Source organism: Mustelus asterias, chromosome 9 (genome assembly GCF_964213995.1).
Source record: "Mustelus asterias chromosome 9, sMusAst1.hap1.1, whole genome shotgun sequence".
NCBI lineage: Eukaryota > Metazoa > Chordata > Chondrichthyes > Carcharhiniformes > Triakidae > Mustelus > Mustelus asterias.
The window spans coordinates 109,267,008-109,291,999 of NC_135809.1; the positions used below are offsets into that span (position 1 = coordinate 109,267,008).

Genomic DNA, 24,992 nt, shown 5'->3' on the forward strand with positions numbered 1-24,992 from the left:
CTTTAGGGAGACAGAGTAGTGAACTTCTCGTGGCTAACCCACGAAATTTCTAGTCAGTGGTGACCCGAAGATGTTGATCATGGGGGAGGTTTGGTAATTATAATGCCCTTGAATATCAGTGGAGGTGGTGTCAAAGGTTGGTGGTTAGACTCTCTTCGTTGGAAATGATTATTGCCTGGCATATGTGAGGTCTGAATGTAACTTTGTTTATCAACCCATGTCTAAATGCTGTTCATGTCCTGCTGCATGTGAGCATTGAATGGGGTCTGGCATTATAGTAGTTATCATGTCCTAGTTCAGGACATATCCAGGAATAGTGATAGAGGATTCTGACACATTCATTGAGAGGTATTATTCTGAGTATAACTAGTTCAGCCTATTATTTGAAAGTCTATTCAGCAGCTCATTCAATTTGGCACTAGTTCCCAGATGTTAGTCAGAAGGGTTTGCAGTCTTGGCTGGGATGGGTGCATCAGGTGGTGAAATCAACAGTGCGGTGTTTGATGGAGATATAAATTCGTTCCAGCAAATATGTCCGAGAGAAAGAACACAAAAGAAACAAAATAATAGTTTTATATAAAATTACATTTAAACATGTTACTTTCCTAAAATTTGCAAAAAATATAAAGTACCAAATAGAACTCTGCACATTTAGTTCACCCCTGTCTCTGCTCATCTGCTGAAATCCTCATTCATGCCTTTGTTAACTCGAGCCTTGACTATTACATCGCACGCCTCACAGGTATCACACATTCTACCCTCTGTAAAATTGAGTCATACAGAACTCTGCTGCAAGTACTTCAGGATGTTTCATGTTAAAAACACTATATTTGTGGAAGTTATTAATGTTCCATGCTGGAGGTAATGATGGGGAGTAATCAACACATTGTTAATTGAGCTTTTAAATTAAAGATAATGCCATGTCTTACTTAGGATAAACTCTGTGATTTTTTGTGGTGAGTTCAGGGCAACCCAAACGATTTATGACACGTTTAGTTCAGTATCTACTGTACAAAAACAGCGATGTTATTCCTTTCAATGCATTTAAATGGTGAACACAGTAAGAAGTTTAACAACACCAGACCGCAAACTTTAAATGGTGAGCCAGAGACCTAACTGCTATTTTCACAAATGTGATGGCAACTCAGACAGCAACTCTTATCTAAGTCGGTAAACACTAGATTGTTAATGAATTTCTTTTGAAGTGTAATCTTTGGTTTTCTGGACAAACAGGGCAATTTGTGCAAAGCAGTGTCCCACAAACAGCGATGTGACGGACAACCAGTTCATCTGTTTTTTTTTTTTTGCTGAGTGTGTTTGAATGTGAAATGTTGGTCAGAATTCCTTGCTCTAGGGAATAGGTTCAGTGAGATCTTTTATGTTTGCCGGAAGAGGTGGATCCAGCGACTTTTTATTTCTGCATTGTAATGACCTAACTTCCTGTGAATTATTCCCTCAAGCTCTGGAATGGCACTTACCAACTAGACCACCTTCAAAGGCGAGAGTAGCACTGGTGAACCAAGCTGAGTGGTGTTGGAAAGCGTTGTTTGCAGCCCCATGTTAGCTCGTAGGGAGAAGGCATCATCTGATTTCAGCCTGAGCAATTGAAAAGTAAAGCACGAAGAATGGCTTCCTCTGTGCTGTAGCCATTCGGCCTGCCATATCCATGCCAAAATCTGCTAGAGCAACCTGCTGTTGTCATTCCCCTACCGTTTCCCTGAGCCCTCCAATGTTTTGATCTTCAGATAATTATCCAGTTCACTTTTGAAAGCCACAACTGAATCTGCCTCCACCATGCTCTCCGGCGGCTCGTGATATTAAACATCTTTATCAAATTCCTTCTCAATCTTCCCTGCTCTGAGCAGAATGATTGCAGCTTTTCTAGTCTCTCCACACCCCTCAATCCTTTGTTATAGTAAATCTCTGCTGCAGCCTTAAACATCCTTTCCAATGCAGCGTGCCAGGAATTGAAGACCGCACTCCAACTGGGGCTTAACTCGTGATTTAAAATGATAAGATTGCAAGTTCAATCCCCGAGTTAACCATTGGTGGAGCGCTATAATCTGCCTTGGCCCCGATGAACTAGATGAATTATCACGAATTACTGATGCTGGGTTGGAAAGATTGAGAGTGTTTTATCTGGTGAATGAAAGATTAGGGTTGAATAGCCTGTGAGCATTCATTGTTCAATCTCAGAAATGTCCAGCAGATGCCGGAGCAACTGTGGTCTGGGACATTGTGAGGGAGTAAAACCCAAAGCAGAGAAAAATAATATTTTGTTCAAGACATCAATGTTTGAAAGTTTATCAAGGTGCACTAGACTTTTGTTTTAAATTGTGGTATTCATTCAGTTATGCAACCCCATTAACACTCTGTTTATTTTACATATGTCAGTGTCCGTGCCAAAGGTAACAGAAGTTACAGCAGATCCTGTCCACCCAGAAGTGGGAAAATCTGTAACACTTTCCTGCAAAGCATTCAACTTCTTCCCAGAAGACAATAAAATATTCTGGTTCAAAGGGTTTGAAAAAACTGAAGATGGAGTTCAAACAGATGACGTTCAGTTGGATAGAGCAACTGGTTTATACTCTCGATGGTCCAAAAGGACATTTATTCCAACTCATTTGGACCACGGAAAAGAGTTCAAAATGCAAATTCTTCACTCTGAAACTTCAAACAAACCTATCTCATCCAGCCATTTTCTGAAAATAATGGGTAAGCCAGATCCCAGAAACCTCATAGTACCAATTATCGAATATTGAAAAAAGTATTTGGAAATGGACAGATATGTTCCAAATTCATGAAAGTGACATGTTTTAATAGAGGCTGTTTAGACAAAGAAAACAGCCATTACAATCACTTTAGAGACATTGAAAGAGAAATCTGAACACATTCTAACCAATAGAAATATGCCACAAAATTTCAGTTTCTAAAAAAAAGTAAGAACTAGCTTTATTGTATCGAGAACAAATTAAAGCGAGTACGATTAACTACATACATATATTATGCACTCTGGTTTACTACTTAGTTCCCCCAAAGAATTCCCTTATAAAACACATCAATCTTAAAGTTAGTTACTTCTGTATGGACCTCCATAAATGTGCCACAGTCTTGGGAGAATTCTCCTCTGCTTCAACTATTCTCAGAGGGAAAAATACTTAAACCTGATAGGGGTGAAACTGTGATCAGGCTAGGGACAAGGCTAGCCCGTTGCACTAGGGGTGTGCTGACGCCTGCGATCATGGTTCGCCTAAGCCAGGGTAGAGTAAAGGATCAGCATAGCCAATGGGGTTAAACCGAGACTCTACCTGATGCAATTTTTCAAAGCCATCTTGGCCAAGATGGAGTGTTAGATCAAGCCCGGGAGGGGGGTGCAATGTCTCATCCTGTCAGCTTGGATCTTGTTTGATCGAGCCCAAGATAGGATCATTCATTCATGGGAAATGGGCATTGCTGGCTGGCCAGCATTTATTGCCCATCTCTAATTGCATGGGGGCAGTTGAGAGTCAACCACATTGCTGTGGGTCTGGAGTCACATGTAAGCCAGACCGAGTAAGTTTGGCAGATTTCCTTCCCTAAAGGACATTAGTGAACCAGATAGATTTTTCCAACAATTGACAATGGTTTCATGGTCATCAGTAGATTCTTAATTCCAGATTTTATTTTATTTTTTTAATTCAAATTCCACCATCTGCCTTGGTGGGATTCGAACCTGAGTCTCCAGAACATTAGCTGAGTTTCTGGATTAATAGTCTAGCGATAATACCACTAGGCCATCACTTCCCCCGATGCAAAGTCTTGTCTTGTCAACTTGGATCTTGTTTGTCCTTCATCTGGGGACCATGGTTTGGACTTAATTTGAATTGGCTTTTTTGATTAGAAATGAAGAAAGGTAGCCAAAAAAACTTTATTTACCATCTCTGGACAGTGGATGCCCCAGTCCCTTGCTCTAGTTACTTTCAAATACTTCTAAGCTAATCTGTTTTGGATGCTTTATTTGCTGAAAGACTATAGGGACCATTGGGGAGTCGGTTAGCTCAGTTGGCTGGCTGGTTAGTTCATCATGCAGAGTGATGCCAACAACACGGGTTCACTTTCCAGACCAGTTGAGGTTATTCATCAAGGCCTGCCTTCTCAACCTTGCCCCTTGCCTGAGGTGTGGTAATCCTCAGGTTAAATCACCAGTCAGCTCTCCGGCTGAAAGGGAAGAGCAGCCTATAGTCATTTGGGTCTATGGTGATTTTATCTTTATGGGAACACTGTAAATTCTCTCACTAGTTTCAAAGTAAGCAGTCTGCCAACTTCTGACAAAATTCAAACTGTGATTAATCCTCATCTGCCTTGCATATGGTGAATAGTGACTTTCCTTTACTCTGCTTATAGTGCAGGTCTATTTAACTGCCATTCACTTTGGCTTTCTCCTTTCTGTGAGCTGCAAGCCACATGATGTCCAAATTGCAGCTAACTCTTGGGAACAGCCAGATAAACCTGAATGCTCCACCTGCTGTTTGATGTTAATAGCTTGAAAGACAATATCATAAAAGGGCCTCAAAACTTTAGCATAATAGACTCTAAGCTTGTTTTAATTGCATTTGCACCATTTTCTATAGTTAAGACATTCATTCCCAAAATCAAAAAGCCATACTCTAAAACATATAAAATGTGGACTAGATATTTGCAACATAGTATTAAACTGATGGCATAGCAAAAATTGTTGAGGATCAAACTTGGATTGATACGTATTACATTGATATAACTAGAATGCCTCCTGAATCAATTCTCTAATGCAACACGCTTGCAACAAATAAAGCTGAGCTATACATGCAGCTGTAAGACCTTTCAACCTGAATTCTCCCTCACACACACACCCTGCTGGCAGGTCTTTAGATGGGAGAGCATGCATGCAATTTTACGGTGGGGCAGACCAGGCCTCTGACGATGCTTGCCCCTGAATAATTCCTTAAATAGCCACTTAAGGACCCTTTCCCACCGAGCTTCACTTATTGGGCTTCAGACAGGGGGCATCCTCCACTCAGGGCTATGCTTCCATTGATTCCCAGGATCTCAGGAGCCAACCATGGCTGCCTCTAACAGGATGCTGGCATTGCCTTTATTTTGTAGATAATTTTAAGTATGAAGGGATGAGCTACCTGCTTCGGAGTGCCTTCAGAAACTGTGCCATGTCACTTACATTCCTGCTTTGCTTGTGGGCTTTGCTTTCAGCAGTAGAATTAGTACTAAATTGTGCTATTCCAACATAATTGCAATTATCAAATCAGTAGCATGAATGTTCTGTAAGTAAGATTTTTTTTTAAGTTGTCATAGTCTTTGAAAAAAGCCTAAGTTGCACAATGGTAAATCTGATGACTGCTCCTGTATAAAAGTCTATGGCTTGTATAAAAGTTGAACATGTGGGGGGAAAAAAGCCATCTTTTGAATCTCCTTTTTGATACTTCAACCTGATGACTATTTGGTATAGTAGTCAACTGTAGTTTCATGCTATTTTTACAGGAATTCCATCTGTTGAAGAAATCAAATTTGACCCACCAGAAGCCACATATGGTTCCGATCTTGTTTTGATCTGCAGCATCTCTAACTTTTACCCACAAACTATTGAAACAGTTTGGCGAAATAAAGGAGGCCAGATAATCAAAGGGATCACAATTAAAGGACCTGTGAAGGACGAAAGCGGATGTTATCGGTTGACTTCCCAATTGCAAGTAAAACCAACTGCACAAGATTATGATGAAGTATTTTCCTTCCATGTGAATCACGTGAAATTAAAAGCTCCAATTGTAAAACAGACATATCTAACACTTCCAGGTAGGTTTTGTCCTGATCCTTCTATCTACAAGTTTGAAAAGTTCCACTTCATATTTAAATATTTGTGATTTAAGTGAATGCATTCACTAGGCCACGCACAAATAAGTGGGATGGCACGGTGGGGTGGCATGGTAGCACAGTGGTTAGCACCGCTGCTTCACAGCGCCAGGGACCCGGGTTCAATTCCCGGCTTGGGTCACTGTCTGTGTGGAGTCTGCATGTTCTCCCCCGTGCCTGCGTGGGTTTCATCCAGGTGCTCCGGTTTCCTCCCACATTCTGAAAGGCATGCTGATTAGGTGCATTGACCCGAATAGGCACCGGATTGGGGCGAATAGGGGAATTTCACAGTAACTTCATTGCAGTGTTAATGTAAGCCTTACTTGTGACTAATAAATAAACTTTATTTTAACTTTACTTTAATCTGGCAGAATCCGACTAGATATGGGGTTGGGGGGTAAGAACACACATTTATTATGAGCCATTTCATATTAAATAACTGTGAAGCAAATTCGAATTCGATAAATTGGAGAAAGAAGACTTCAATTTAAGTTACTTAAAGGAAGGATATTTGATTTAAGGCAGTTATATTCACTGTAAAATATTACATTCCAATTAAATGCATCTTGGAAGTTCTGAACCTTTTTCTTGCCTGAGGACATCAGTTCTTCAGCTTGTTTAAAATATCAAACTTTCAGAACAAATCTGTTGAATAGGATTTGGACTTTTTTCTTTTGTGTGATACAATTTCCTTCCTGAGTATTAATTCAATGACCTTTGTTGTCTGGGATGTCCCTTTGACACCTATGAGTGCCTGTTACAACATGCTGCTGTAAAATGGTACACCAAAGTACATAGAACATAGAACAGTACAGCACAGAACAGGCCCTTCGGCCCACGATGTTGTGCCGACCTTCATCTGAAACCAAGATCAAGCTATCCCACTCCCTACCATCCTGGTGTGCTCCATGTGCCTATCCAATAACCGCTTAAATGTTCCTAAAGTGTCTGACTCCACTATCACTGCAGGCAGTCCATTCCACACCCCAACCACTCTCTGCGTGAAGAACCTACCTCTGATATCCTTCCTATATCTCCCACCATGAACCCTATAGTTATGCCCCCTTGTAATAGCTCCATCCACCCGAGGAAATAGTCTTTGAACGTTCACTCGATCTATCCCCTTCATCATTTTATAAACCTCTATTAAGTCTCCCCTCAATCTCCTCCGCTCCAGAGAGAACAGCCCCAGCTCCCTCAACCTTTCCTCATAAGACCGACACTCCAAACCAGGCAGCATCCTGGTAAATCTCCTCTGCACTCTTTCCAGCGCTTCCACATCCTTCTTATAGTGAGGTGACCAGAACTGCACGCAATATTCCAAATGCGGTCTCACCAAGGTCCTGTACAGTTGCAGCATAACCCCACGGCTCTTAAACTCCAACCCCCTGTTAATAAAAGCTAACACACTATATGTCTTCTTCACAGCTCTATCCACTTGAGTGGCAACCTTTAGAGATCTGTGGATATGGACCCCAAGATCTCTCTGTTCCTCCACAGTCTTCAGAACCCTACCTTTGACCCTGTAATCCACATTTAAATTTGCCCTACCAAAATGAATCACCTCACATTTATCAGGGTTAAACTCCATTTGCCATTTTTCAGCCCAGCTTTGCATCCTATCTATGTCTCTTTGCAGCCTACAACAGCCCTCCACCTCATCCACTACTCCACCAATCTTGGTGTCATCAGCAAATTTACTGATCCACCCTTCAGCCCCCTCCTCTAAGTCATTAATAAAAATCACAAAGAGCAGAGGACCAAGCACCGATCCCTGCGGCACTCCGCTAGCAACCTGCCTCCAGTCCGAAAATTTTCCATCCACCACCACCCTCTGTCTTCGATCAGATAGCCAGTTACCTATCCAATCGGCCAACTTTCCCTCTATCCCACACCTCCTTACTTTCATCATAAGCCGACCATGGGGGACCTTATCAAACGCCTTACTAAAATCCATGTATATGACATCAACCGCCCTACCTTCATCAACACACCTAGTTACCTCCTCAAAAAATTCTATCAAATTTGTGAGGCACGATTTGCCCTTCACAAATCCGTGCTGACTATCCCGGATTAATCCGCATCTTTCTAAATGGTCGTAAATCCCATCCCTAAGGACCTTTTCCATCAATTTACCAACCACCGAAGTCAGACTAACCGGTCTATAATTACCAGGGTCATTTCTATTCCCTTTCTTAAACAGAGGAACAACATTTGCCACTCTCCAGTCCTCTGGCACCATCCCCGTGGACAGTGAGGACCCAAAGATCAAAGCCAAAGGCTCTGCAATCTCATCCCTCGCCTCCCAAAGAATCCTAGGATACATTTCATCAGGCCCAGGGGACTTATCGACCTTCAGTTTATTCAAAACTGCCAATACATCCTCCCTCCGAACATCTATTTCCTCCAGCCTATTAGCCTGTAACACCTTCTCTTCCTGAAAAACATGGCCCCTCTCCTTGGTGAACACTGAAGAAAAGTATTCATTCATCACCTCGCCTATCTCTACTGATTCCATACACAAGTTCCCACCACTGTCCTTGACCGGTCCTAACCTCACCCTGGTCATTCTTTTATTCCTCACATAAGAGTAAAAAGCCTTGGGGTTTTCCTTGATCCGACCCGCCAAGGACTTCTCATGTTCCCTCCTAGCTCTCCTCGGCCCCTTTTTCAGCTCATTCCTTGCTAACTTGTAACCCTCAATCGACCCATCTGAACCTTGTTTCCTCATCCCTACATAAGCTTCCCTCTTCCTTTTCACAAGACATTCCACCTCTTTTGTGAACCACGGTTCCCTCACTCGGCCATTTCCTCCCTGCCTGACAGGGACATACCTATCAAGGACACCCAGTATTTGTTCCTTGAAAAAGTTCCACTTTTCATCAGTGCCTTTCCCTGACAGTATCTGTTCCCATCTTATGCCCCCTAATTCTTGCCTAATCGCATCATAATTACCTCTCCCCCAATTGTAAGCCTTGCCCTGCCGTCCGGCCCTATCCCTCTCCATTGCAATAACAAAAGACACCGAATTGTGGTCACTATCTCCAAAGTTCTCTCCCACAACCAAATCTAACACTTGGCCCGGTTCATTTCCCAGTACCAAATCCAATGTGGCCTCATCTCTTGTCGGCCTATCCACATATTGTGTCAGGAAACCCTCCTGCACACACTGCACAAAAACTGCCCCATCCGAACTATTTGACCTACAAAGGCTCCAATCAATATTTGGAAAGTTAAAGTCCCCCATGACAACTACTCTGTGACCCCCACACGTATCCATAATCTGCTTAGCAATTTCTTCCTCCACATCTCTATTACTATTTGGGGGCCTATAGTAAACTCCTAACAACGTGACCGCTCCTTTCCTGTTTCTAACTGCAGCCCATATTACCTCAGTGTGCATATCCCCCTCAAAGTGCTTTTCCGCAGCCGTTAAACTATCCTTGATTAACAATGCTACTCCTCCACCTCTTTTACCAGCTTCCCTACACTTAGTGAAACGTCTATACCCCGGAACGTCCAACAACCATTCCTGTCCTTGTTCTACCCACGTCTCCGTAATGGCCACAACATCGTAGTCCCAAGTAGCAATCCACGCCCCAAGTTCATCCACCTTGTTCCGGATGCTCCTTGCATTGAAGTAGACACACTTCAACCCACCTTCCTGTCTACCGGTACCCACCCTTGACCTTGATACCTTCCCCAATACCTCACCACCCTCAACACTGACTTCCGGACTCCAACTCCTTTTCCCACTCCCCTGACAAATTAGTTTAAATCCCCCTGAAGAGCCGTAGCAAATTTCCCTCCCAGGATATTGGTGCCCCTCTGGTTCAGGTGCACCCCGTCCTGTTTGTAGAGGTCCCACCTTCCCCAGAACGTGTTCCAATTATCCACGTATCTGAAACCCTCCCTCCTGCACCATCCCTGCAACCACATGTTTAAGTGCACTCTCTCCCTGTTCCTCAACTCGCTATCACGTGGCACCGGCAACGTACCAGAGATGACCACATGTTTTGTCTTTGCTCTCAGCTTCCAGCCCAGCTCCCGAAATTCCTGTTTTAAATCCCCGTCCCTTCTCCTACCTATGTCGTTGGTACCAATGTGTACCACGACTTGTGACTGTTTCCCCTCCCCCTTAAGAATCCGGAAAACACGGTCCGAGACGTCACGGACCCTGGCATCCGGTAGGCAACAAACCATCCTCGAGTCTCTTTTGCTGCCACAGAACCTCCTATCTATCCCTCTAACTAACGAGTCCCCAATAACTATTGCCCTCCCGCTCTCCTCCTTACCCTCCTTACCCTCCAAAGTACTCCACCAGATCAGTGCTATTTTCAAAAGAACCTTTTCTGTACCTATGTAAGTTGTACATTCACAGAAGATATTACAATAATTCTGATGGTAACCTTTGAGCAAGTTCATGTGATCTTAACTTTAATAAATTTGTGTATAATTCAAACTAGAAGAAAAGATTAATTCATTTGCTTCAAGAGCTAAACATTCATGCCCATTTTTGTTTGTTTTTCAGCTCATTCTCCTGCCTTGTCTTCTATTAAAGTTGATCCAACACACCCTGAAGCTGGTCAGCTTGTAACATTCAGTATCTCACTGGCAAGCTATGCTCCTGAAGCTGTCCAAATGAAGTGGTTTAAAAATGGGAAATCTTGTTCAGGACTAGTTAACACTCGCCCTGTGATTGCTGATGATGGTCTCTTTTCATCAGTCGCAAGCATACAATTTATGGCGAATGAGAATGATCATGAGAGTTTGATCAGATGCGAAGTGCTTCACATAGCAACAAACGAAATTCAAGATAAAAATTTCAAATTACTCCTTAAAGGTGAGTGTTGTTTCATGGGATCGAATTCATAGAACATAGAACAGTACAGCACAGAACAGGCCCTTCGGCCCACGATGTTGTGCCGAGCTTTATCTGAAACCAAGATCAAGCTATCCCACTCCCTCTCATCCTGGTGTGCTCCATGTGCCTATCCAATAACCGCTTAAATGTTCCTAAAGTGTCTGACTCCACTATCACTGCAGGTAGTCCATTCCACACCCCAACTACTCTCTGCGTAAAGAACCTACCTCTGATATCCTTCCTGTATCTCCCACCACGAACCCTACAGTTATGCCCCCTTGTAATAGCTCCATCCACCCGAGGAAATAGTCTTGAACGTTCACTCTATCTATCCCCTTCATCATTTTATAAACCTCTATATTAAGTCTCCCCTCAGCCTCCTCCGCTCCAGAGAGAACAGCCCTAGCTCCCTCAACCTTTCCTCATAAGACCTACCCTCCAAACCAGGCAACATCCTGGTAAATCTCCTCTGCACTCTTTCCAGCGCTTCCACATCCTTCTTATAGTGAGGTGACCAGAACTGCACACAATATTCCAAATGTGGTCTCACCAAGGTCCTGTACAGTTGCAGCATAACCCCACGGCACTTAAACTCCAACCCCCTGTTAATAAAAGCTAACACACTATAGGCCTTCTTCACAGCTCTATCCACTTGAGTGGCAACCTTTAGAGATCTGTGGATATGGACCCCAAGATCTCTCTGTTCCTCCACAGTCTTCAGAACCCTACCTTTGACCCTGTAATCCACATTTAAATTAGTCCTACCAAAATGAATCACCTCACATTTATCAGGGTTAAACTCCATTTGCCATTTTTCAGCCCAGCTTTGCATCCTATCTATGTCTCTTTGCAGCCTACAACAGCCCTCCACCTCATCCACTACTCCACCAATCTTGGTGTCATCAGCAAATTTACTGATCCACCCTTCAGCCCCCTCCTCTAAGTCATTAATAAAAATCACAAAGAGCAGAGGACCAAGCACTGATCCCTGCGGCACTCCGCTAGCAACCTGCCTCCAATCCGAAAATTTTCCATCGACCACCACTCTCTGTCTTCGATCAGACAGCCAGTTACCTATCCAATCGGCCAACTTTCCCTCTATCCCACACCTCCTCAGTTTCATCATAAGCCGACCATGGGGGACCTTATCAAACGCCTTACTAAAATCCATGATTATGACATCAACTGCCCTACCTTCATCAACACACTTAGTTACCTCCTCAAAAAATTCTATCAAATTTGTGATGCACGACTTGCCCTTCACGAATCCGTGCTGACTATCCCAGATTAATCCGCATCTTTCTAAATGGTCGTAAATCCCATCTCTAAGGACCTTTTCCATCAATTTACCAACCACCGAAGTAAGACTAACCGGTCTATAATTACCAGGGTCATTTCTATTCCCTTTCTTAAACAGAGGAACAACATTCGCCATTCTCCAGTCCTCTGGCACCATCCCCGTGGACAGCGAGGACCCAAAGATCAAAGCCAAAGGCTCTGCAATCTCATCCCTTGCCTCCCAAAGAATCCTAGGATACATTTCATCAGGCCCAGGGTACTTATCGACCTTCAGTTTATTCAAAACTGCCAGGACATCCTCCCTCCGAACATCTATTTCCTCCAGCCTATTAGCCTGTAACACCTTCTCTTCCTGAAAAACATGGCCCCTCTCCTTGGTGAACACTGAAGAAAAGTATTCATTCATCACCTCGCCTATCTCTACTGACTCCATACACAAGTTCCCACTACTGTCCTTGACCGGCCCTAACCTCACCCTGGTCATTCTTTTATTCCTCACATAAGAGTAAAAAGCCTTGGGGTTTTCCTTGATCCGACCCGCCAAGGACTTCTCATGTCCCCTCCTAGCTCTCCTCAGCCCCTTTTTCAGCTCATTCCTTGCTAACTTGTAACCCTCAATCGAGCCATCTGAACCTTGTTTCCTCATCCCTACATAAGCTTCCCTCTTCCTTTTCACAAGACATTCCACCTCTTTCGTGAACCATGGTTCCCTCACTCGGCCATTTCCTCCCTGCCTGACAGGGACATACCTATCAAGGACTTCCAGTATTTGTTCCTTGAAAAAGTTCCACTTTTCATTAGTTCCTTTCCCTGCCAGTTTCTGTTCCCAACTTATGCCCCCTAATTCTTGCCTAATCGCATCATAATTACCTCCCCCCCCCAATTGTAAATCTTGCCCTGCCGTACGGCCCTATCCCACTCCATTGCAATAACAAAAGACACCGAATTGTGGTCACTATCTCCAAAGTGCTCTCCCACAACCAAATCTAACACTTGGCCCGGTTCATTTCCCAGTACCAAATCCAATGTGGCCTCATCTCTTGTCGGCCTATCCACATATTGTGTCAGGAAACCCTCCTGCACACACTGCACAAAAACTGCCCCATCCGAACTATTTGACCTACAAAGGCTCCAATCAATATTTGGAAAGTTAAAGTCCCCCTGTGACCCCCACACATATCCATAATCTGCTTAGCAATTTCTTCCTCCACATCTCGATTACTATTTGGGGGCCTATAGTAAACTCCTAACAACGTGACCGCTCCTTTCCTATTTCTAACCTCAGCCCATATTACCTCAGTGTGCAGATCCCCCTCGAAGTGCCTTTCCGCAGCCGTTAAACTATCCTTGATTAACAATGCCACTCCTCCACCTCTTTTACCAGCTTCCCTACACTTAGTGAAACGTCTATACCCCGGAACGTCCAACAACCATTCCTGTCCTTGTTCTACCCACGTCTCCGTAATGGCCACAACATCGTAGTCCCAAGTACCAAACCACGCCCCAAGTTCATCTACCTTGTTCCGGATGCTCCTTGCATTGAAGTGGACACACTTCAACCCACCTTCCTGTCTACCGGTACCCACCCTTGACCCTGATACCTTCCCCAATACCTCACCACTCTCACTGACTTCTAGACTACAACTCCTTTTCCCACTCCCCTGACTTATTAGTTTAAACCCCCCTGAAGAGCCGTAACAAATTTCCCTCCTAGGATATTGGTGCCCCTCTGGTTCAGGTGCACCCCGTCCTGTTTGTACAGGTCCCACCTTCCCCAGAATGTGTTCCAATTATCCACGTATCTGAAACCCTCCCTCCTACACCATCCCTGCAACCACATGTTTAACTGCACTCTCTCCCTGTTCCTCAACTCGCTATCACGTGGCACCGGCAACGTACCAGAGATGACCACATGTTTTGTCTTGGCTCTCAGCTTCCAGCCCAGGTCCAGAAATTCCTGCTTTAAATCCCCATCCCTTCTCTTACCTATGTCATTGGTACCAATGTGTACCACGACTTGTGACTGTTTCCCCTCCCCCTTCAGAATCCGGAAAACACGGTCTGAGACGTCACGGACCTTGGCATCCGGTAGGCAACATACCATCCGTGAGTCTCTTTTGCTGCCACAGAACCTTCTATCTATCCCTCTAACTAACGAGTCCCCAATAACTATTGCCCTCCCGCTCTGCCCCTTACCCTCCTGAGCCACAGAGACGGACACAGTGCTGGAGATCCTCTCACTGCGGCTCACCACTGGTATGTCATCCCCCTCAACCGTATCCAAAGCGGAATACTTGTTGCTAAGGGGAACGACCACAGGGGATCCCTGCACTGACTGCTTCCTCCCAGCCCCTCTCACCGTCACCCATCTGTTTTCATCTGAATTCGGAATAAAGCATTTCATTACAATTGCTATAATTGCAATATTGATGGTTTTGTTGAACTCGGAGGTACTCATTTGCATGTTTATTTGACATTGAAACTTCATATTGGATAAACATTTTTTTTACGACTGGGAATAGTTAATTTTTGGTAAATTCAGTTTCTTTCAATACTATTGAATGAGTTACTTAATACTCTTAACATTGGTCAAATGAAATAAACATTTCCATGTATTTAACCAAGTTTCTCTGTTAAGGTATTGGCAGTGAAGATGCAGTTTATGAAATCCAAGGAAATGATGAAGGTAAAGTATTCACTTTGAGAAGTTCCTGTTTTGTGCATGTTTGTTGTAATCCATAATGGATCAGTGTAGCATTTCAGGTTACTATACAGAATAAACCAGATATTCCTTTTTAGATCTGCTTTCGGTTGTGGTAGAAGTATAAGGCAGTTAATGACATGATGACATTCTGCATCCTATTTTCCATCATTACTGCCTGATTTACAGAGTTGTAAAGATGCTCATTGAGGGTTGCTGAGCAAAAGACAAAAAAAACACATTTAAAGAACCAAACACAAATATGATTAAAGCTTTGCAAAATCCTTATTTCTTCAGTAATTTAGTATTTTTGTTTGCCGTTCCTAATGATTCATTCTCTGCCATTTGCCTTCAGACAAGACAGGACATACATTTCTAATTCGTATGCTCCCTGGAAGGGAAGGGAAGGGAAGGGAAATCAGGCTGGTGAGATTGCGCTGGAAGCTCTTGACATCTACCCATTAGTAGCCCACACTTGAGGATTTATTGGAGCAGCAGCCTAGGCATGTGGATAAAATAGAGCTCAGCGATTTCCTAGCTGCAGAGCATATTTCTGCCACATTAAGATAAAACTGCCACATCTGGTCATTGCACAAACTTTTCCCCGAGTGCATCAACTAATAGTTTTTCTTCATCCTATCTAATCAAATCCAATTTCAACACATCTTTAGTGCAACCATATTTTTAATCAAAATGTGAATAGTGTGTGTGCACATAGCTCGTGATTTTCTTAGGTGCCTTCTAATTGACAAGATGATATGAGTTGACTGGATCTTGTGCCATTTCCTCAAGGCAGGAGAGGTGGACCTACTGTTGGCTGCTGAGAGCCTGCACTCTTTCCTTCCTTATGCTGGCAACTGGGGCTATCTTTGCGCATAAAAATGATTACAGTGAGATAAACAAAGAGCCATGAGACATTCCTCCTCAGTCTGACACACAGTCTACGGTGACAGCTGGAAAAACTTTGAACGAACTGCTGACTATTCTCGTGGCCTCCGATGGGTTGTCCCCTATTCAAACGTTCGAAGGTGGATTACAGTGCACAGAGTGGACTCCAGTTTGTCCATCAATTTCTGACTGTTCTTGGTTCTGTATATAATTAAAAACAGAAACCTTAAATCATAATGTCATTGTTTGAGAATGGGCAATGCATCTTGATCCTTCAGTCAGCAGCTTGTTTTACTGCATCTCATCAGTATTACATTATTCATGTACCAACCCTTTGGGCGTGTGTGCACACATATCTCTGTCCTGGTCGTTGGGAGGGGAGAGAATGAGTGCTAGTTCTCACTCTACAAGACTGGATGCACTGAGCACAGCCTCACTGCATTCAGACACACTTAGAAAAAGAAGAGAAATAAAGCTTAGAATAGAAATTCAGGAATGGAGCTTATGTTAATTTTAATTGAAATAGTAATCAGGATCTTATGCTGTGTTTCACTGAAGATTAATGAAAGGTTCCACAGGACAAACCCTATGTGGCAAATACCTTTTCTGATTTCCTGTCTGTATCACCCAAAGTGCTTGCCTCAATCCACATGGCTCTCTCCACATTGAAGTGTTATGTTTCAGTTTTGGGGACTACCAAAAGTTGCCATCTTCTGATTTTAAGACTTCTTCCTTGCAGAAATCATGCAAAAAGTGCAAACGATCTGTTGTCCTTATGCACAGTAAACCTGATATATCAGAATGCAGACAATAGTGGATACAAGGGCAACCTTTGCATCATTCAGACACCGGCCCCTGCCTGAGCTTGGCATTCCCCAACTTAGCTTTGCTTCACCTGGGCAGGCAGCCCTCGACACATTCGCCACCACCGGTGATCGCTGCTCCTGCACTGTTTCTCTCCCTCATTTGCTTCTGATCACTTATCAGCAACAAATGTGGGAATAGAATGGCCTGTGATTGGAAGATCAGCCCTTTGCAAAATCTTGAATTTCATTTGCCTGCATTTGAACTGACCGGCCTGTGTGCCAGCTTTTGAGCAGTAGCTTTGGGGACCACATAAAAGGCCTGCAGCCCATGGACCTTCAGTTGATGAAGCCTGGTAGCAGACAGTCAATAATGCACTGGCTTCTTGAATCTTGGTAAGAAGTCTCACAACACCAGGTTAAAGTCCAACAGGTTTATTTGGTAGCAAATACCATAAGCTTTCGGAGCACAGCTCCTTCGTCAGATGGAGTGGTTATCTGTTCTCAAACAGTGCAAACGAAGGACGAAGGAGCTGTGCTCCGAAAGCTTATGGTATTTGCTACCAAATAAACCTGTTGGACTTTAACCTGGTGTTGTGAGACTTCTTACTGTGCTAACCCCAGTCCAACGCCGACATCTCCACTTCTTGAATCTTACCAGATCTGCTACAGTGTTCAAGCTTTTTGTAATATGGAGTGACTTGATGCTTAATAGTTGATGTCATGCTAACTGTCCCACTTATCTCCTGTGGCTCTCCCTTTGCCAGTTGCCAGGATGTGATATGTTTCATAATTGTTTCAACTTTAGTAAATATCTCTGAACTGGAAACATGCCCATTCTGATTGATAGTCCACAAATATTTGCCCAGAAATGAATAAATTGTATCAATTTGGCTTTTCTGTGTAACTAGTATATAAATTACTAGTATATAAACTATTAAAAACCTTTTAGTATTTGTGTATAGCACTTTAATCTCGCAAAGTTCCCGGTGTGAAGAATAGAATTCCTCCTTGTATCTCACTCTTGGATATTTTTGTTTCTTTTATGGCTCCATCTCCATTATTCCTTTAACTCCACATACACTCAATTGAGACAGAAGGATGGCTAGACTGTCTCTGGCTGTTGTCCTGCTTATTTCTTTTCAAGGCTTGTGATTCCTGCAGGGACTTGGTGACAAATACCTCACTTCTTGCAGAATATTAGAAGCAGTTGAGACTAAAATGAAAAGGCCCCTAGTGTAGGAGTGCAGAGCTCTACTGCTAGAATTTTCCTTGTATTAATAGAATTAAATCTATATCTATGTCACATTTTTAAGAGTTTTATTGTTATTAATTTTATTCCAACAGAGAATTTCCAGGAGGTGTCACAGATCACTTGCCGGACTGAATGTCCTAAAGCTGGCCAGCCTGTGACGGTTTCCTGCACAATTACAGGATCCGCCGTAGAAGACACCCACCTCACTTGGTACAGAGAGGTTTACCCTTTTGAAGATATGAGCTGCATTACCAATACACCGTTTAAAACTGGTGTAGGTTTCACCACTGCACTAACTTATGTACCAAAGCAAGAGGATGGCAATTGTAAACTCCAAATTGAAGTGATCACTGAGATGGACCCAATTTGCAGAGAGTTCCAGCTGAAATTAAGTGGAGTTGGTATTTCAGGAACAGGAAGCAGCTCATTGTGATTTTGATGTGAAAGATGGAAGCAACCCCATTGTTTTTATCTTGCATTACCTATTCCATTGGTGAATGAAATTTCATCATTTATGGCCTAACTTTTTCTATTCACATTTATCCTGTGTCTTTGTAAGATATGATAATCAACAATACAGACAGCTTAATGATTAATGGAACCAAAAGAGAAAATGCTGGAAAATCTCAACAGGTCTGGCAGCACCTGTAAGGAGAGAAAAGAGCTGATTTTTCGAGTCCAGATGATCCTTTGTCAAAGCTAAAAGGCGTAGAAAGAGGGAGATATTTATACTGTGGGGTGAGGGAATGAGTCACGGCCATAAAAACAAGGGGAAAGGCTGCTAATGGCAGTCCATAGAGGGAATAGGAAGTGTGAATGGCCGAATGGCAAAGAAGCTGAAATCAGAGGGTAAACTGTGACAGATGGAGGTGGGGGGGAGATGGGTGGGAGAGAGGTAATATTGAGAAAAAGGGGGATAAAATGGGGAAATAAAATAAAGACAATGAAGAAATAAAAGGTAAAGAACAATTAAAAATTAAATGATTAATGGATTTTCCCCATGTTTCTAATTGGCTATTTATATAGAAATTGAAAGAATGAGCATTGAGGACAGGCCTTCAAATGCACTGTTTGTGAAAACAGAATAACTGCATAAAATAGAGGGACAAGGGATATAAGTGAGGGAAGAGAGGAGATAATGAATTAACTGCTAAAATGATCTCTACACATTATTGTGCTGGCTGCATAGGGTGAGAATGAGAGGACACAGTGTCATCTCCTGTTGTCACTCTTCAAGATCATAACTGGCCCCATTCCTGTAATGTTCCACATGTTCTCTTTGTGTGGGGTAAAGGTATGCAGGTGGCCTCCAGTGTCTATAGTCACCATCTTCTGCCTAACCTGTGTGGAACCTTTTCCTGCAGGATAAAGTGTGACGACCAGAATGTGCTTGTTGTGACTGAATAGTTATGGTGTTACATGAGTAAGTGAGGGGTGCGTGTGTGGAGAAAGATGGAGTGGTGTTGTGATTGTAGGAAGTGAAGGAAATCAGTGGAGGATAGTGCCTGTGTGCTTGCAGGAACGGACCATTGAGATGAGAGGTAAAATTCTTGGGAACATTGAGGACGCTCTTCAGGATTGCAGCCATTTCCTGTGAACTAAGTTAGCATTGACCTCCTTGGTCACCTCTTCCCACTGACTATAAAAGGATTATCTGGAGAGTTTTCTGTTGTCTGTTTCAGCTTAATTGTTTGGAACATGAGGGCAAAATTCTTTGTATTTTCTTTCTTTGATTTATAGTGATTGAGTAACTTGCTTCATTTATAAACTGGCAACATGTATGAAAGTCCAAGGGGTTTTGTTTTCATCCCATGGCCATGAATTAGAGAAGTAAATACGTTTTGTGTATCATACAAAGTCTGTTGGACAGATGCTTTTTATCTTTTTTTAAAGGAAGAACCAGACTGATAAATTTAGCAGACTCCGAGGTGCTGACGTTTTCTACAAATGCCATAATTGAAAATCCAACTCCCTGTCATTGCAACATGTACATCTGACACTGTAGGGTTACAAAATTCCTTCCCCACCCCTAATATTTTATACTTTTCATTATCACTTAAAACAAATAAGCTAAATATATCTGCTTTAGAACAATAAGATTGTTGTATCTAATGTAAATTGGAGTCGGTTTGTTCAATTTGAAGGTTATTGTTTTGCTGTTTCTTCTGTGTATATTTATAAAGCAGAAGAATATTAATATCTGTTTCAAATTTGGAAGGTATTTATACTTTGACAAAATATTTTATTAACTATAAGTTTTGAAACAAATGGGTGCAGGAATAACAATATTGTGGCCATAGACCTTAAGATCTGGGATAAAGCAAACAATATATTCATTTTACACTTTGACTAAATCTGGTCGCTACATCTACAATCAACCGTTGTATGTAGTTAAGAAAAGAGAGTAATCCTGGATCAGATCATGGAAAAATGGATAGGGACAGAAATGGAGCCACCGGCAAAGTTCCTTACAGACACTGGCAGGGAATTTGCTAACGAGTTTAGGGATATGTGTGAAAATATGAATATCCTAGTCGTGAATACAGCTGCGGAAAGCCCATTTAGTAATGGAGTGTGTGAGAGGAACTATGCAGCAATAGATGACATGCTGTGGGAAATTTTGGCAGATAGACCAAATTGCAAGTTAAATTTAGCCTTGGCATAGGCGATACATGCAAAGAACTCATTGCAGATGGTCGGGGGCTATAGTCCATATCAGTTAGTATTTGGTAGAAATCCTAAAATTCTGTCCATTTTGAATGACCAGCCTCCAGCTTGGGAAGGGATTACAATTAGCTCTGAAGAGCATTTTTAGAAGCAGAAGTCTCTGAAAGAATTTGCAGAGCATCAAGGCACAATGTATGGCCATCAAACACTGTTTTTCAGCAAGGGGACATAGTATACTATAAGAGAGACAATTTCAATGAATGGAAAGGCCCAGGGAAGGTTATAGGCATAGATGGCAAAAGAATTGTTGTGCTTCATGGTAATCAGATTATTAGGATACATTCATCAAGAATAATGGGTACAGATTACAAACTTGCAAATTTAGAAAGAGTAGACAAACATGATGAGGAACCAGGGTCATCTGAAACTCGTGTCAGAGAATTATGAAGACCAGTTAGCTGAAACAGACAGGGTATCTGTAGAGGAACACAATACTTTCAATGAAATAGAACAGGCCATTTGTTTCAAAAGGATAACTGCCAAACGTTGGTACAAAAGTGACATACTTGCCTGAAGGGTTCAGTCAATGGAAGGATGCAACTGTGATTAGTAGAGCAAGGCAGGCCACTGGAAAGTATAAACATTGGTTGAATGTACAGAATACAGGGGAGGATGTCAGGACCATGGATTGGGAACACACAGTTCAAAAATGGAGGGCACAGAAACGTAGTGTCAGTTCAGACAGGAAGTCCGATAGTGAATGTGTTCACAGGCAGAGATCGAAAACTATAGAAAGAACATCCCACAACAGGAGGGAAAGATCAAGCAGTGGTAGTACAGAACGAGATATCAGGCGGGACAGGGGGCGTAGCTTGACAAGGTATCGGAATATGAGTAAGACTACGAATGTTGCTAGGAGTAGAAGCCCAAATGCTTGAGATCTTGCTGGCTTCCCAATAAATTAGATGAAAAAGTTATAAAAGATGCCAGACAGCAAGAACTGCATCGTTGGGGTAAATTTGGGGTATACACGGAGGTACCAGATAGGGACAAAGAGCTCTATTTCACAGATGGATTTGCACAGAAAAGGTGTTTCCTGATGGAACTTAAGGCAAAGGGCAGGCTTGTGGCAAGGCGATTTGAAGAAAAATTAAAAGACCAGGATTTAAGGGTGGATTCACCAACAGCAGGAATGTTTATTTTAAAGATCTTCTTGGCTGTGTTAGCTACAGAGGCATGGTGTTGGAGTAAACTCCGAAATTAAAAGATACAAGATGTTACCTGGCACAAAATGGACTCTGTGAAAAGACATTAAGATGTGCTGACTTAGGCACAGACATTGCACAACGAGTTAAATTCTGTTAGTGTCTAATTACTACAGGAAATAAATCAGACCTTGAAGCCCAGATGATCACCTTAGCTTGAGATAAAGCAGAACCAAAACAATGAGTTTTAGTAACGAGATCAGTCTTTGATGGGAGGGCATTGATGTATAACGATGTGATAACTGCAAATGTCCTTACTTGTCCACTATTTGAAAATGTATAAAAGAAGCTCAGCTGCCATTTTAAAGTTGAGAAGGTGACTGCGTGCACTGCGGAGAGCCCAGCGCTTCTCCCAAAGCTTTGTCCGATAAACTGCATGTTGAATCTTTAAATCTGACTCCGAGTGGTGATTTTCCCACAACAAATTGGTGTAGTCAACAAGGATCTCACTGCTGGTGAGTTGATCAGTTGGCCTCGATCGGCGAACTGGAGTAAAGATTATTGAACCTGTGGGAGTCGGACTGAGCCAAGAATGCAGTTAAAAACGGGTGAAAATTAGGGGAATTTTTGGGACTATCGGATAGAAACAGGAATTGATTGCTTGTGCTGATCGACTAAGGACAAGGAAGTGCCTGTCTCAAACGCGCAGCCTTAGACCGGTTGTTAAGAGGGGAAATCCCCCACGTCAAGGTCAGGACCCTGAAGTGGGCGCAGAGGCACCAAGGCACTTAGGATCGTGAAGCACAAGTGATAAAGGTCATTTAGCATCAAACTCTGTAATGGCGAACAAATGGCTTGTGTGGCTTTTGCTACCAAATAAACCTGTTGGACTTTAACCTGGTGTTGTTAAACTTCTTACATGGCGAACAAATGCAGAGTTTGCCATCTGTTTGCATAACAGTTTGTGTACTTGTCTGTCACGTTGTAAAGCGGTGCGATAAGGAACTGATCACCCTGACCTAGAGCCGGACTCTGGTGGAGGAAACACGTTGCCGAGGAGGTAATCGTGGCTAGGGCATAGAAGTCTGCAAGATGGCAGGTAAAGAAACTAAGTGGGGACCTGCAGGTTCCCTTATTGATAAATATATGAGAGACAGACACTCGTTGATTAAGAAGATGCAAAGGGATGGCTGGGATATTTCTCAGACCTTAGAACAACAGAGAAAGTGGGCAGATGGGGAAAAGAGAGACAAAACAAAAAAGGCAGGGGTATTATTAGTACATCAATTAGCTGGACTCATTGAACAAGTAGTCGCCTCCACTAAAAAGTGAAATGAAGATAAGGATAAAATTTAAAAATTAGAATCCAGAGTAAGGGAAGTGGAGAAAAGGAATCGAGTATTAGAGGAGAAACAATGGGGAGGGGAAACTGTTCCTCTGTCCCCTTATGAGTCCACACAACAGGGACCAACCGCCCCTCCAGAGGAAGGGGAAGCGCTAGAACAGAACTTGGCGCCAGTAACCTGAGGGGGAACGGATGCGCAGCCAACAGCAAATTACAAACCATTCACCCCAGGCGAAAGACAACAGATAATGGCCTCCCTGGGTAACCTACAACCTAGAAACGCAAATATGAAATTTTGGGAAGAATTAGATACAGCTTGGGTAGGACACCAACTGCACTTAAGGGATATACATCAAATAGTTAGGGCCGCATGTCCAGCAGATAAATGGAGGCAGGTAGCCGGAGGGCCCGCCATTCCCCCAGCACAAGACTACAGTGGGGGATGTTGGACACACGCAGTAGCCCTAATAGCAGAAATAGATTCCCAACAGGCACTCTTCACCCTGTTTAAAACAGAAGTCCAGAGAGTTTTAGGAAATGCCCCTACCAATTGGAGTAAAATCGCAACGACCAAGCAACAAGAGGGGGAAGGGGCCTCTGAATATGGGGAACGGTTGTTCCAAATATACCAGGAATGCTCAGGGCAAGGAAACCCAGGCCGTGGGGATCGAGCCTTCATCCAGGCTTTCAAGGATGGGCTCTCCAGTGCTCACCAAACCATCTTAAAAATGGGAGTGATCATGTCCCAGGATTATGATGAACTGATGGAATGGGCTAGCGGTGTACTTGGAGGCAGGGAGGAGAAATCTCAGACGAAGATAAAACAGGAAAGAGTAGCCACCTACGGTAGTGGGAGCGGAACTAAGCCCAAACTGACCTGTCACAATTGTGGCTGCCAAGGGCACTTTGCAAAGGAGGGCCGGGTCCCAAGGAAAGGAAATAAATTTGGAAACAGTGGGAGTCATTGTAATTATTGTAATAAAAATGGACACATGGAAGCAATATGGTCGGACAAACATGGGAGACCCCCGCCCCGATCCATGTCCACAGCAGAATTGGAGGAACTAAGGAACCTCTGAGATCAGCAAGAATGACGCCCTGCAGCCCCCATTCATAAGGGTAAGAAGGAGGGAAGGATCTATGTGTCTGCACTAGTAGGGGGCAGGCAATGTGAGATGCTGGTGGACACAGGAGCATCCATATCTGTCACCGACCTTCCCTTACCCACTACAAGTAGGATGATTTATCTAACAGGGATAGGAGGGAACAAAACACCCGCCTACCTGAGCGAGACCACGTTAGTCGAAATAAATAATTTGTATATACCTATGAGATTCTATGTATGTAAAAATAATGAGGGTACAATAATGGGAAATGATTTAATGAAGAAGTAAGATGTTGATTGACTGTGGGGAGAATTAATCTGGCCAAAACGGGACGGCCGGAAAACCGGAGTAGGAAAACTCACGAGTCACCTCGAGACTAAAGGTGACCACAGCCACCACCAGAGATTGGTGACTAGAAACAAAGGGGTTTGGAGCCATCTGTGCCTCCATCCCTGGAGTATGGGCCGAAATGAAATTAGACACTGGCCTAACCAAAACTGACCCGATTAAAGGTGCCTAGACCGGAGCATAAGCCACACTGACAGTACCCGATAAAACCGGAAGCAAAGGCAGCTGTAGTAGAAATAGTTAAAGGGTTAGTGGAGAAAGGAATCCCGAGGGAAACTACGAGTACCACTAACTCCCCAACCTGGCCAGTGAGCAAACCCGACGGAAGTTACAGACTCACCATAGACTACACTGCCCTCAATAAAGTCACGTCCAAATTGCACCTCATTGTAGCAAGCCCCTCGACAATCCTGAATGGATTGTCACCGGAGCATAAAATCTTTACCGTATTAGATATAGCCAACGGATTCTGGTCCCTACCCTTGGATCCCGAATCCCAAGACAAATTCGTATTTACAGTGGGAGATAAACAGTACACTTGGCCTCGCCTACCGCAGGGATTCCACAATAGCCCCGCCATCTTCCATCGAGTAATGAATGACATCCTGAAAAGGGTAGAACTACCAGAGGA

General features: G+C 43.1%; 1 protein-coding gene across 1 annotated transcript in view; it reads left to right on the forward strand.

The window, feature by feature from the left end:
* Positions 1–19,885, forward strand: part of LOC144498906 (uncharacterized) — a 44,050-nt gene extending 24,165 nt beyond the window's left edge. The window contains exons 8-12 of the mRNA XM_078220792.1: positions 2,395–2,715; positions 5,512–5,823; positions 10,412–10,723; positions 14,682–14,729; positions 17,783–19,885. Coding sequence (XP_078076918.1) covers positions 2,395–2,715; positions 5,512–5,823; positions 10,412–10,723; positions 14,682–14,729; positions 17,783–18,123 — 1,334 coding nt within the window. The 3' untranslated portion in view covers positions 18,124–19,885. The remainder of the gene's footprint in view (positions 1–2,394; positions 2,716–5,511; positions 5,824–10,411; positions 10,724–14,681; positions 14,730–17,782) is intronic.
* The last annotated feature ends 5,107 nt before the right edge of the window (positions 19,886–24,992 follow it).